General features: G+C 33.0%; 1 protein-coding gene across 8 annotated transcripts in view; it reads right to left on the bottom strand.

The window, feature by feature from the left end:
- Positions 1-15,477, bottom strand: part of Cngl (Cyclic nucleotide-gated ion channel-like) — an 88,443-nt gene that overhangs the window by 33,791 nt on the left and 39,175 nt on the right. For 6 of the 8 annotated variants that reach the window (XM_070635829.1, XM_070635830.1, XM_070635836.1 and 3 more), the window contains 2 exons: positions 3,687-3,916; positions 3,238-3,465 (listed from right to left, as the gene is read on the bottom strand). In XM_070635829.1, coding sequence (XP_070491930.1) covers positions 3,238-3,465; positions 3,687-3,916 — 458 coding nt within the window. The remainder of the gene's footprint in view (positions 1-3,237; positions 3,466-3,686; positions 3,917-15,477) is intronic. The other 2 variants (XM_070635834.1, XM_070635835.1) reach the window with 1 other exon arrangement.

Here is a 15,477-nt window from a genome sequence, read left to right as displayed (position 1 = left end):
CTCCTCAAAATATTTTTGGCTACTCCTCAAAAAGTTTCGCCCCTCTTAGATCAGTGTTGGACAACTTGTGGGCCACAGCACACTAGTGTACCGTCATAATTTTTTGAAAAGGCATGAATTTTATGGTGGGTGTTATTCCACCCGAGGCTTACCACCAATGTGTGTCGTGAAAAATAAAAGGTTGTACACCACTGCCTTAAAGGGTACTTTAGGTATAAACCCCAGTCACATGATCGTTATTGCAATAAAATTCGTTTCTCTTCCTTCAAACCTGATATCGCATATCATACTTGGAATATACTATAATCGAATGTTCTTTACCTGTCATTACGTGCGCTTTAAAAAATGATTACATTTATTTATGTTAGACTTATTCAATTACTTATCACGACATGTTGTGGTGTATTAACATACAATATGATAAAACATGAATCAATAAGTTCCTTTATAAAATAAAATCAATGCCAATGTTGAATGCTTCTGAAGAAAAACAAGAAAGTATTTTTGGATATTGGAAGTTTTAATAGCTTACACACGTCTAACCACTCTAAATTGATTTATTCATTTATTTTTCTACTCTATATTTCAAGCATTGATGTAAACAAAAGAATTGTTGACATTATACACCTTATTTTCTATGTCTTCAATTTCACTTTATAAGTAGGCATCTAAAAAAAGTACAAAAGGATGACACTGTGGTGTTATTGATTTAATGACTATTAGTAATAGAGACATAGAGTGTAAATACATGTTGTACAAATATAATAAAAATGTTGTGAGATTTTGTGGCAAGATGTGAAGACAGAAAATAGAGAAGAAGAAGAAGTAGAGAGAGAGAGAGACAGGTTGTGAAAACACTGACATTTCGACAATTATATAATATATTAGAGCATCTATACACAATACCAGATATATTATTTTCATTTGAAAACAAATTTGAGATAAGGATAAAGGTCAGTTACGTAAGCAATATCATATATCCATAGATAAAACCATAAGTATATCAATAATACAAAGAAACAAGTTGGAATGAGATGTTAGCAGTGTTTTTTTGGGTTTAGAGAATCCAAAGTGTGCCAATGATTATGATTTAGTGGAATTACAGCTGAAAAGCTTTAGCATAGCTTAAATAGCATAGATAGCTATGGAAGTGGGAGGTGGGGTTGATGTTTAGCGATATTGTAGCTGAATTTTTTAGCTAGCACTAGTGGCACAATGTGATCCAAAAAGAGCCGTCACAGAAATTTTACGATATGTTTACGTGTTGCTGGCGACATAACGACGTCACCACGGCGACAAAGCGACGTCAACAATGTCACAGAGCAACCTCAACAATGTGACAGAGCGACGTCAACAATGTCACAGAGCAACCTCAACAATGTGACAGAGCAACGCCAACAATGTGACAGAGCAACGTCAACAAGGTGACAAAGCGACGTCAACATGGTTACAGAGCGACGTCAACAATGTGACAGAGCGACATCAACAATGTGACATAAACACAGCGACATAAATACCGCGTTGTGTCGCTCAAGTGTTTCAACAATCATGTTGTGCTGTTCAAAACAGATTCATAAATTGATTAAAAATCAACTCTCAGCAAGCTTGTTTATTGAAAATTTAAAGCATAGATCACAGACCATTAGCAAATAATATTTGAGTTGCCTGTAGCCAAGGTCAGGGATTAAGAACTCAAATCACCTCTCTTGCCCCGCCTTTGATAAAGCATAAAGCAAATGATTCCTTTTGGATAGTTCAGAATGGTTCAAGTGATTTGGGATAGCTTTTTTAAGGGGTGTTAAAATTCATTTGAGTGCTTAAGTGCTGCAAACATCGATAAATTTAAGAAATTTCTAGTTACAGCATGAGTAAGATTAGAAAAAATTTGAGGAGATTGAAAATAGCATAAGCCAAGAAAGAAATAGTTGGCACACAATGGCGTAAAATGACATAAAAATTTATGTGCATTCATCTGTCTATGGATAGATTCTTTTTTTTAAAAAAAAGCATGAAACGATCAAATCTCATTTCACATTATTTATGTAGCTTAACAACAATATATATTTTATGAGTATGAGAGAAGAAAAAGAAGGAAGAGACAGAGTGATAGTGACACGAGAAGGAAATGATACAAACATTCTGCCAGTTGAATTGCCAACTAACTTCAACTTAACAAAAGGATAATGAAGCAAATGAAATAGTTTTATGTAGTCTATCTTTTATATTTTATTATATATCTTTTTTGAATAGATGGGTTCATTCACTTATTACGTTCGCATTTTATGGTCATGGAGGTCAAGCTTTTGGATGTTTTATGAGGATTTAATAGACTTGGGACCTTCTCGCTCTCAATTAATACAACAGTTAAGAAATAAGCCCGAACAGACAATTAGCATGCTAAATTATATTGGTCATGTTCATTGTTAGCTAAGGAAGCTTTCTTTTCCAAGTCTATGATCATAACCCGACTCTTACTTACAATAAACATATTCACCTAAATGATCGTTTTTGTAAGAATACTCATGAGCATACCTAATATAACAAGTCAGCTATTTGATCCAAAATCCGGCATTGGTATTGTTCCGGAATCCGGATTAAAATTGAAGTCGGTAGTCGGTCTAAAGCCGGATTTTCGATCGATTGACCTATTTGAGTCTATTTTAGCAAAATGTCTGTTAAGGGGGTAGCATGTGTAAGAGGCTATAGCACTACGACACTGAGCCATTCATCGACTGATCGAAATTCAATTAAAGTTTGGTCAAATTTCGACCGAATTTTGATCCAAAGTACTCGCCGACTTTCGATCAAATTTAAAAATGAAAAAGGTGTTTGTTATATTTCCGAAAATTTCGAAAGTAGATAATTTCAGGTCATTCAGAACCTGGATCATACCGGGTAAATGGGAATAAGATCAAAGCAATCCCTGGATATCTCAAACCCATTTCAAAATATTTATCTAGCGATCCGTAATAAATGAATGTCCCCAAAGATGAAGCTCAAGCTTTTTTTCCAACAACAAAATGTAATAAATCATACAAAAAATAAACTTTCTTCCTTGTGTTAGTTTGAAGAAGTTTCAATTCCATTATGAAGAAAATAGTTATTAGTATTGATACATTTTGTATATATAGGAGGTCAGCAAGAATAATGAAGGAAAATAGCAAACAACAAAAAATCATCTCTGGTATAAAAAAAAAATTATTAATTTTTTTATCAAGCTTCTTATTCATTCATTGCCTCTTGATTTTTCGTAATTGACAGTAGAAACGTCCAACTGCTCGAAGACTGCCCCAACTCATCGGCGCACTTTTATGTTCTCCATCCACTTCTTCATCGTTATTAAGTTCAATTTCATTGTTAATTTTATTTAATGTATCAATATCCGTATATTGATCGCGTTGACGTTTTATTGTCGTTGGTTTGCGCTCGAAGTTTGATGAACATGAGGGTGACCGATAAATGAAACTATAATCAATCTTTTAATTAATTATATCAATTCCGATAAATTATGAATCATTTTTGGTTATTTTAAATTATAATTTTTTTTATTAACTTTCGTTATTGCTTTTTTGACTTTGACTTGCAAATATTTGACATGAAATTGTTTTAAGTTTGGTTGATTATTTAAGGTATGCTTTTATGGATATAAATTAAGTATTAATTAATAAAATAGTCAGTTCATTTACCTTTGTCCTGAGCTTTTACAATCGGATGAATTTTGATTACTTGAATCTTCATCCTCGCGTGACGTGCCCATCGATGATGCTGGCACATCTCCGGATAAAACAGTCTCGGTTGGACTTCTTGGATCATTAAGGCTAATATTAACGTGTCCTGCAGTTGTTGATGATAATGTTGTTGCTATACCAGTACTCGTTGTAGACGATATCAATTTTTGTGGATCGATTGGTTCCATCTGTAAGAAATGGCGAGAGTAAAAATACAGACATAAAATAAATTAATGTGCTGAACATTTTTTTTTATCATTCGGAAAATTAAATTAGGTGTGGAAACAACAAAATACAATAATTTATGGTGATTGCTGGATTGATTTTTATAAATTTATTGCAGATTTTCTTTTTTTTTTTGGTGATTATCTGTTCTAGGTGGAAACACTTTTTTGTGGTTTGACACACTTTGTCTCATTGTGATTAATTATCTTATTGGATATAGTATGGATTAACAAAGACATTTTGCGATAATTATTGCCGATTGTCTAGTGATAACGTATAAATGAATATTAAGAACTAGTTGGTAATTGAGAATGTTCAATTGTAGCTGTCTAGCTAGCTATAAACCTATGTACAATTATCGATGCAGGAATTATTTTTTTTTTTTGTTTTTAAGTTCTTTTATTTATAAGTCTGAAATTTGGCTAATTTTTGATTAATTCAGGAGTTATTTGGACAAACAGAGGATGAAGTCGACTCGAATTTCATATCGGATTCCTAACATACAATAAACATGCTTACAAAAGTGAGTATACTCAGAGTATGTTCTTTGCCTGCTAGGGGAATCGACCTTGATTTTATATGAATAAAGCGATTCTTAATAAAATTCGGGTCGAAATTGAGCTCTGGCACTAAGATTTTCAATCCCGGGATTTTATTTCTAACGCGTTGCAATCTTGACACCACGGCAATATACGGCTGCATATTTAAAACAACGAAATTTGACTCTAACTTGGTTCTAAGTGTACTGCCAAATCATCGCAGCGTTGTACATCATTTTAAATTGTATCGATCGGATTTAATTCAAATTCGACATTAAAACGATTATTTTGGACTAAAACATGATTGATCTGTAAAGGCATCTTAAGTTTGTCTTGTTAGATAAGGGGATAGACTTCCAAATTCTTACAGAACTACCTAACTGAATCTGAGTCTGGATTACACCAAATCAACCTAACAGCCAAAGAGACAGCTTTTAAGTATCCTAGTGGTATTCTTGTACCATAAAAGCATGCTCTTTGCCTGTTAAGATCAAGTTCCAGACAATAACTATTCATTCTGTTACTAACTGTAGCAGTCAAAATTCCAAAGAAATGCTAAATTATGCATTTATACCCAAAAGTTAAAAGACACATTTAATTAATGATTATTCTCTTTAATTCAATTAGATAGCACATCAACTTGCAAGACACAAAAACAAATTTTTTATACTTGAATACATTGGAGACCACAAATAAATTGCTCGTGTTTGTAACAACACTAAATCACAATGTTTTATTGTATGCCTTTATTCCTTATTATATATTTTTTCCTAATTCTCGTAAAATAATGATAGAATTAATTAAGGGAAGGTGATAGAGTCACAATTTAAGGAACAATTTTGTGTATACAAGCCAATTAAAATGCTCATTTTGTAATCAGTAAGATTGCAAAAACACAGTGTCTATATGCTTAATGCTAACTTCTAAATTGTTGCTCAAATTTCGAGAAACCATAAGGCATAATGAGGTAATGAGCTTTGAAATTACTTAATGAAAATAGTAACTTAATAGATACACAAGCTCCTGTCTTCCCACATGTCTAACATCCCACACCAAATGTTTATAAGTACACAACATGAAAGCAAGCTTCTTTTTTTATATTGAAATGAAAGAAGCGGAAATGAAAAAAGGGAATTAATTTTTGGCATCCCGCAATTTTTCCAGCAACAAAGTGACTGTCTTGAATACGAATGGTAATGCTTAATAAGATTTAGTCTCGAGAATTAATTGCATAATAATTTAGATTTAATGCTTAAAATATGCTTGCTTTGCATTTGCAATGGACTAAATTGCCACGTTCTGAAAAAATCATTATCTTTGCAAAAAAAAGAAGGGGAAGTACAAAGCAAATTACTTTTTGGTTGATGAGAGCGATTTACGATGGTTTTGGAGCTTTAAGTGGCAAATAATTTGGCTGGCTTTTTACTGTATCTAAGGTCATTCCATGAGGTATATGACCGCTTTCAGACGATATAACCTATGTGATCAATTTATTGGATTGACTAAGGAGTCATTCACTCATTATGCAACGTTCCTGATTGAGATTATGAAGAAAGGAATGTTCTGTAAATTTCTGCTGCTTTCAAAAGTTTAGTGTGTTTGAAACCTTCCTGGTGCTAAGCTTTTAAAGATATAAGAGAATTCTGAAAGTTGTAGCCCGAGCGGGATTTGAACTCATGCCCTAGGACTACGTGTCAAATGCTCTTATTTTCTAAGCTACCAGGGATCGTTAAGTAGCGTGGCATAATGCTCTCTTAAAACTTCTTCCCTATAAAGTGCTAATTGCACAGTTTACTGTTGTATTGGACACCCAAATGGACAAAATGACATAACGCTTAATTGATAACTAGACCTACGGTTGATGATCTACTGAACGTTTCAGAGGAAATGTCATTAGTCGACCATAGATCTGGTTACTAACTAGACATTAAATAAAATTGTTAACTTGTTACCAAGCGGCAAACCCAACAATCTAAATTGCCCAATTAGATAGAAAACCGACAAAATGAAAAACTGAATATACAGCAACTCTTATTTAGCAAAAACTCACATAGAAACAGTACAAAAAAGAAGAACAGAATTGCTTTATTTTTTTGTGATAGAAGCAACATGCTGAATGAGAGATAAAAGCTATTTTTCATTCACAAATAAAGAAGAATAACATTTTTGGCTGAATTCATTGGGAATGACTTTTCCGTTGCCCTAACAGTTAAATATTACGGAAGTATGATAGAGAATAGAAAAACCAGAGAGATCATAATTCTTCCCAAAAATTGCCTTATTTATTACTATTACAATTGTGAATGGCTTTACAAATAATAGCTCATTCATGCAATATCATAAATAATCATTCAATTTATTGTTTATTGATTTCTTTTGACGTCCGGTGCTGAGCACGCTTGCTTATTGCCTTTCATATAAAGCGAGTCAGGAAATTAATTTTTTATGTCTAAGAATTTTCTTTTCCAGGATGAAAATGAACAGAATACCACATTGATGTATATCCCATGCTTCCAAAAATGATTTCATGTATAGAAAAGTAGTCAACCTTATCGAGAGACTTAAGCGCATTTTTGACCCAGCAATCAGAAAATTGATTGATTGACGGTTTTCAAAAATTTGAAAATTTTCTGAAATTGTCGATTCCATACAGAAAATAATATTTGTAACGGTTATTTGAAATTCAAATTTTCGAGTAAAATTTTTCATTCGCAGCCAACTTCAGGTATGTTTACAAATGCAATTTGGAAGAAATTAAAATCATTAATTATCGAATTTAGGAATGATTACAAGATTTAAGACTATGTGAATATGTCAATAAATTGATCTATAAAATTTATTGTAGCAAAACTACGATGTCTAGTTAACGAGATTTTAACAGAAGTTGACCAACAGGACAAAATGTTTTATTAACTGCCTTATCTCTAAAATGTATGCGCTGAAAACAGAACATCATGCTTGGTTTAGTTAACAAACGCGAACATAACAGACAATGAATTTTTTGTTTCCTATGACAAATGAGATGACTTTCTGTTCCTTCCTTTCAAATCTTGTTAGCTTATTGTATTTCCAGAAGAAATGAAGGCGTTCAAAGCAATTTGTCTGTTTCTTAAGTCTGATTTTTATAAATGTCTATGAATCTATAGATGCTCATCAGATTGAAAAATTGCGAGGTTTCTTAAAATTTTCAGCACGAGATGAAAATTGTGAAAAATGAATAAATAAGAAATGGAGAAAATTTTTAAAGGATTAGGAGGGGTAGCAGCATAATTAAATGAAAAATGAGAGGAGCTGTAGCAAGTCTTTCTGTAGCAATCAACAAAATTTAAAATACGACTTTGCTGTGCCTTTACATTTTTCTTTAAGACGGAGAAATTACTACAATTTATATGGGTTTAGCATGTGTGACCCAGACATAAATTTTCAAGGTACGGCTAGCATTTTTGTGACTTCTTTATTGAATTTAAATTTGTGCCTTTAAAATCGTATCCATCTTTTGTAAACAACTTCGTGTTTACAGTTGATTCGGCGACAAAACAGTTCTATCCAATATCATGTTCGGGTAAGTTAAGTGAACTGCTGCCTTTTCCTTGAAATCACCATAAATTAAAGAGCTTCTTGGCAGATCTACACTTAAAGATCAACTTCAGAAAACTCATCCTTCCCTTTGCTGTAACCTAAATATTTTAATAAACAACTTGCCAAGACAAGCTTTAAAACCACAGATTAACGATCATCAAGTTGAAGCCTTCTAACTGCTCTTCAGAAACCCAAACTCTACCCAGTAATTAATAATACTCAATCTTATCTAACAATTTTAAGTGATTCCATTTTTTCAATACAATCCAGTGCTGTTCAACCTTTTTTGTGTCATGGCACACTTTGGTGAAAAGTCATGAGCAAAACCGCACATGACATAAGATTCACGGAACTCTCAAAAATAACATATTAGTAAACCGCGGTACACAGGTTATCCACCACTGATGTAATCTGTGAAATTCTCACAGCAGAGAGTAAAAAATTGCCATAAAAACAAAAACTTCATTAACACAATTTTGCATAAAAAAACTAAAGCCATAAAGTCAGGATATTATTTCTCCATCTTAATAGAAAAAAATCGTACACGAACCATTTATCCCTAGTAAAATTTTCATTCATTGTGCATCACCCAACATCATCTTAAATGCCATTTGCTTCAATTCTCATCCACATATATTTAAAAGTTTAATGTAGCGCTCATTACGATATTTAAAATTGTAATTTATGGAACATATGATAAAAATTTAAAGGAAAATTCTATTGTATACAATTTAAGTATATTCGGGTATAAGCATGGCTGCAATCGAAAATTTAAAGAGAGTCAAAAGCAATGCTTTATGGAAAGGACTGGGCAACCTGTGTGTTGTGGCACATTAAATTGGAACCAAAAATGTTTGGAATATGCCATGAACAGTATGCTTTGATGTGGCCAGCAATAGAGTCAGATAGAAGACTCCAAGTCGGAGCATGGTTCCAGTAAATAAAAGTATGAACAGTATACCGTGTGGATTTTCAATCGAGGCTTAACACAAATGCGTGCAGCACATCGTGTGTCGCGAAACATAAAAGATTGCCCAGCACTGCTTTATGGGAAAAAGGTATTGGCATTTATGGATAGAGTACGTGATAAATTTTGATTATAAATTTCATTCATTGCTTTATCTATTGTACAAATAAAATGGCTTCATATATATATTTAGAAAGGAAGTGAGAGATGGAAAAATATGAAGAAGCAGCAGTTGAAAAGGGAAGAGAAGCAAATAGACAATAAAAGTAAGTAAAGCATTCAGATCAGATGGAAAAATTGAAAGGATGATAATGGTGGTGATGGTAAAAGCTCACAGGAGATATGAATAAGAATGAGAGTGTATGGAATGTGGAGGTATAAGGAACGGAGAAATAAGACATTATAATCTGAAAGTAAATATTGCCTTCATTTCTCAAAAATAACGTTTTGGGATTCGAATAATAAATTGAAAGCTTTGAATTCCAGCACATCTCCTATGCCTACAAACTCTTTTATCACAAAAACAAATTGTGACATTAATCATCCATACTGTGAAATATCAATCCTGTTCTAGCGTTATTGTTGAAAACTGTTTATGATGAATCACTTTGTGTGAATATAATTTACTGATTGTTTTGTAATCTACTTACAAGATTTTCAGCTTTACACAAGCAATATACTATCAGAAATTGATTTTCATTGAGGATTATGTCATGTACAAAATAATGAACAAACATTGATTGGCTTAAAATCCATAAATTGACTTAGTAAAAGTTAATTTTATAGAAACATCAACAGAATCATCTGTGAATATCGTCTACAAAACTCTCTAGTCAGGAGAGTAAGGGATGTATCCTTAACATTCACGACATAATTCACGACACCTTGTCATATTGACAACAATTGGCACTATATAAGATTTTCTCATGTAACGGTTTTTTGGAATTTAAATTTTTTAACTATTTATAAAAATTTAAATTTACTGAAAGCAACGCTTTAAAATTGTTGTTTTTTGTTTATGAAATGAAAAATCATTAATTAACGTGTTTAGAGATGGTTTTGAGCTTCGAGATCAACCGTTATCCAAATAAAACGAAAGCATAGAGCTAATGCTTCAAACTAGAACTTTCTACGATGTCTGGTTATAGAGATCATGGTGCCTCATCCCGCGAGCCAAAGTAATTTTACTATTATACGTCCTGTTATTTCTAAACAGCACAAAAACCTTCTCTAATATGCTCTAAAAAATGCCAGACATCATTGTTGAGCTCTAATTAAGTTATTGTCAAAAAAGTGATGAGAATTTTGCAAAACAAAAAGTTGACAAACTTCAATTAAGCTGTTAGAAACGATCAAAAACCACTAATTGATCAGGATTCATGATTCTCATGGCAATCACTCTCTGATGCCTTAACCTCACATCAACGGTGCTAGGTTTTAATCCCAGAAAATATAATCCCAGACGTCACTTCAAAATATAAGTCCAGAACATAATGCCAGGAGTAATTGTATGTGGCATTATAATCTGCACGTGTAGTTCATAAGGCCACATACATTTACCCCTGGACTTATGTTTGTTCAGTGCAATTATAAGTCCAGGTACAATTACTCCTGATTAATCTCTCGTGCAATTTAAGCCCAGAAATTTTTGTCAATTCTGGACTTATTATCCTGATGTGTATTTGAAGCTTTTGAATTTTTTTTTTTCTTGAAAAATCTTATTAAAATTTACGAAAAGGGTTATTTTTTAAATCTTAACACTTTTTAATTGTCTAATTTTAGATTTCGATTAACTAATTTAATGGATTAATTAATTAAGGGGTCATTCCTTTGCCACTTAACGCCTTTGTGGATAGCTGCCTAACTTTATCATGGTAGAATTTGACTTTGTCTACGCATTACCTATGCAAAGGCAAACAAATCTGCCTTCTTGTAGGCTTACTTAGCCAAAGAGAATATCTCAATATTGAAATAAAAAAATAATGAAATTTTCAAATGAAATCTCGTATACTTCACAAGAGTAAAATTTCATTTTATTCGATCTTAGTCGTGGCTTTAGTCGACTAAGAAAAAATTCTTCAATTCTTTAGTCGGCTTTAGTCGACTAACTCCGACTTCGACCTCTGGTTCAAATACCTCGGATCCTTTTTAAACAATACAACAGACGTCACAATCGAAGTATGCAACAGGAACCAAAGCTACACCAGACGCTTAGTCCTGGTCATTGCACTATATTGCTCGTCGAAATTGGAACTTAACACAAGCTGGTGATGAGAACGCACTACTCTCTTTGAGAGACGCGTACTACGAGCGATTTATGGTCCTGTGAAGGATGTGTTATTCCAGGAGGAGATAAGTGACAGTTATACGTGCTAATCGAGATGGATAGGTGCATGCAGAAGTCCAAAAGATGCCCCAGCTCTTAAACTAACAACTGCAGACATTGTGGATGGCAAGAACATCCGAATGAATTCCTGAATTAGATTGTTGAAAAGACGCTAGATTGTACTTCATATCCCGAACTGGCAAAGGTTTCGAAGGATAGAGTTATCTTTAGACATTCCCTGAAAACTCAAGCGCATGACTGCAAGTATACGTCAGTAGCTGCTATAGAAGGATTCTCAGGATGATTGGTTCGAATCTACTTACAAGAATCCAAATGATTGGCTTTACGAACGATAAGGTTCTCAAAAATTGCAGGTCATCTGAGGAGATACAGTCATGAGGAAGTACGGCTGGAAGGGGCATACGCTTCGGAAGAAAAATTTCATTGCTGGGACAGAAACACAAGTTTGTTCCACAGCCCATGGGATGGTCTTGTAATCCACAAGGGACAAAAGTAATTAAGTAAGCAATTCCCTATTCCCGGCAATGGGCCCTCGTGCAAAGAGGGCCACAGCCAATTGACAGTAAAAGGAAATAAACCAATTAAAAAGTTTAAGATTTAAAAAATTTAAATTTACTGAAAATTTTAATAAGATGTTTTTTGTTTATGAAATGAAAAATCAAAAACGTGTTTAAATGGTTTACAGCATCAAGATCAACCGTTATCCAAATAAAACGAAAGCATAGAGCTAATGCTTCAAACTAGAACTTTCTACGATGTCTAATTGTCGAGATCTTGCGCCTTATCCAACCACCCGAACTAATTTTACTATTAAACGTCGTTTTATTCCTAAACAGCATGTGGCCTCCAATATGCTCTACAAAATGCCAGACATCATTGCTCAACTCTAATTAAGTTATTGTCAAAAAAGTGATGAAAATTTTGCAAAACAAAAAGTTGACAAACTTCAATTAAGCTATTAGAAATGATCAGAAACCACTAATTGATCACTTTTCATGATTCTCATGGCATCACTCTCTGACGCCTTAATCTCACATCAACAATAACTCATCATCGAACCTTCTTCATTGGCATTCGTACTGTAAAATTGTGTTAATTAAAGCAATGCCAATCGATTAGCATGGTATAGGATAAACATTACATGTACATGCATACCAAACATAATTTGGGTCGAGTTGGAATCTTAATAGAATTAGCAAATGGCTGAACAAATAACCAACTGCATAAACGTTTATTTCATTTAGTGAAACTTAATAGGAAAAGAGTTATTGCCATTGTGGGTGGAATATTTTCATGCTAAATGTGAGAAAAATGAAATCTGAGCAAGCGGGAAATTTTCTTGTGGAATTTCCTGCTTCATTTTTTATAAAGACTTAACATATACTTACAAAACAACTTTATATCCACCCCAAAGAATCAATAAAAGTTATTGAATCATAACGACTTTATTCACTAACGAAACCTTAAATCGCGAAGGTCATCAACAGAAGTGATGTCCGGCATTATAAAATGGTTATTAATTTAACAGATTTTCCTTTCTATAATTTTCTTCTTTTTGGTTTTAATATTAGAACGGCGACACCTTTTGACTACGGCAATAAAATTTTCAGTAGCGAACCTACTAGACGAAGGGAAATGAAAGGAAAAGGGAATCTCTGCATCTGCCATCATCAAAATTGATGATTGTAAAAATTTTATAATGAAAATGGGTAAAATGGCACCATGCGGCCATGAATGAAAGCTATTTTCATGCACATAAAGAGCTCTGCCCTTTCTTTTGATACTATATTCCAGTGTTTAGCGCTTTTGTGGAAGTTTTTTCGAAAAGGAGTTTAATAACTCACTTTGTTCGGCTGTTTGTTAGGCTGATGGTAAAAACTATTTAATTATTCATTTTGGATAGCTCTACATTGCTTTAATAGAGTTATTGCGGCGTCGGGAATTTGAAAGTCTTGAAACAATTTCAATTTTTGTAAAGAAAAACAACAGTGTTTCAGTGTTTTTCATTGTTTTCAAATGTTTTACATTGATATTTTAATGTTTAGCAGTGTTTTCTTGAAGTTTTTCCATAATTTTCAGTGTTATTCTGTGTTTTTCAATGTTTTGCAGTGTTTTTCGATGTTTTTCAGCGTTTTTCAAAGTTTTGACAGTGTTTCTTAAACCAATCTGAATTCGTCAAAACCGTTAAAAGGTTTGAATTCTAAAAAAACGTTAAATGATTATATTCTTATCTGTATTGAATTCATTGATTCATTTGTCTTAGATCTTCCTGGATCTTGTTTTCTGGTCCAAGGAAGTGACTCATTTCCCACTGGATCTAAAAATTACCGAAACAAATACATTACTGAACTAAAATGCACTTAAATCCCTTGATCAAACACGAGAACTTTTGTAATTTGTTTTTGTCCCCAAGATAGTTAACATAAAATCGAATGATGATGATGACGATGTTTATATTCTCTGTAAGAGAGAATTAGTTTTTACGGAAACAAGAAGAAGATAGATGAAAACTTTTATCGCTTGGAAAAAGAAAGTTTAGAAATGAAATAAAAAAGTTAGAAAAGGAAAAAAGAAAAAAAAGAAAGTTTCAGCATAGACAACCTCACTATTGTGACATGTAAAATATGAGAATGTGTCATAAAAAAAATAGCTGACAGCAACAATTCGATTGAATATATTGAGCAAGTGCCCGACACACAAAGTGACCTCATTTCTCTTGAAGTGTAAATTTAATTTATTGATTATCATTTGACAGTTGTCATGCTGCCTCAGCTGGTTGTCGCCTTTATTAAAGAATGAGAAAAAATGGATATATTTAAAATTTTCTCTCCTCCATCTCTCCCTTAAATGTCGTTTCTCATGATTGATTTAGTCATGATTATCATCATTTATCGCTTTCATACCCCCAAGTAATACTAAGTAATGCATAGATTTTTTTTTGTATGTACATCCTAAATTGAAAAAAATCAAATCAAATTCTATGCTTAGAATGATATATGAATACCATCATCTGTCATCACCATCATCATCAACATCACCATGACATGCTTTTTTTTCTAAAAGAACAGTTTGCAAGTTTAAAAGTCAATATAATTAATGAACGCATTTTTCAGACGACAAAGGAAATTCCTTAATTTAATTGAAAAAGTTTGCTTGCTCACAATTACTTGATTTATTGCAGCATTACCCCGAGTGACACAAGTTTTTCATGGCAGCCAGATGATGGCCATATGCATCCAAATGGCAATTTTATGGCAGTTAACATGAAATTGACCTGGATGCCATTGCGGCCACTTGACTGTCATAAATAATTTGTACCGATCGGACACCCGAGCAACATAGTCCGATGAACAGCATTTGTAGAAATGGATCGAAATCACCCATGGTGAAGTCAGAGCAACTTCATGTTGTACCAATAATGCTGCAATTTTGCCATGCCCTAGCAAGCACATTGAGCTGTTCGGGCCAATTATGATTCACGACAGTTCAATCCATAAAATGTATGCTTTAAAAAAATCACTGAAGCATTAGCGAAACGAGAAAATTAAATTTGATTTCCTTGAACTGGAATAAGCAAGTTAACATTTTTGTCGCATCAAGTTCAATTCACTTAAAATCACGCTAGAAAGAGGATGATACTCTGTGTCAAATTGAGGACAATCAGTGCATTCTCATACCAATGGAAATAAAAAAAAATTCTTTTTTTTTCCCGTATTTACATTTCACGTACAATGGAATCGAATGGAAAGTGATTTCGTTCATTAAATGCACTTGTCTGTCAAGCTCATCATCGTCAACATGTAAAGAGCAATCATATCTTTTGTGAAAATTCATTGAGTGAGAACTGTGAATCTTTTGTAAATAATTAGCACACAATCATTGTTGTTGATGTATCTATGTACATCACTTCCATTGCTTTAATACTTTATTTATTTACTACTTTCAATTTTATTTTTTTCATTTCTGTTCACATTAGTTGTCCTAGATGCATGCAGAGAGCTTATCGACATGAAACAAACTCAAATTGTATTTCTGTGTACATGGGAGGTCGTCAAAGATGTGAATGTAAATGGAAGATAGTGAAAGTATCTA

This window comes from Chironomus tepperi, unplaced genomic scaffold, assembly GCF_022539635.2.
Source record: "Chironomus tepperi strain 1889 unplaced genomic scaffold, CSIRO-AGI_Ctep_v1 contig_100, whole genome shotgun sequence".
In the NCBI taxonomy this organism is placed as follows: Eukaryota; Metazoa; Arthropoda; class Insecta; order Diptera; family Chironomidae; genus Chironomus; species Chironomus tepperi.
Note: the sequence above shows the minus strand (reverse complement) of the source record. Positions and strands in the feature narration are given on the sequence as shown.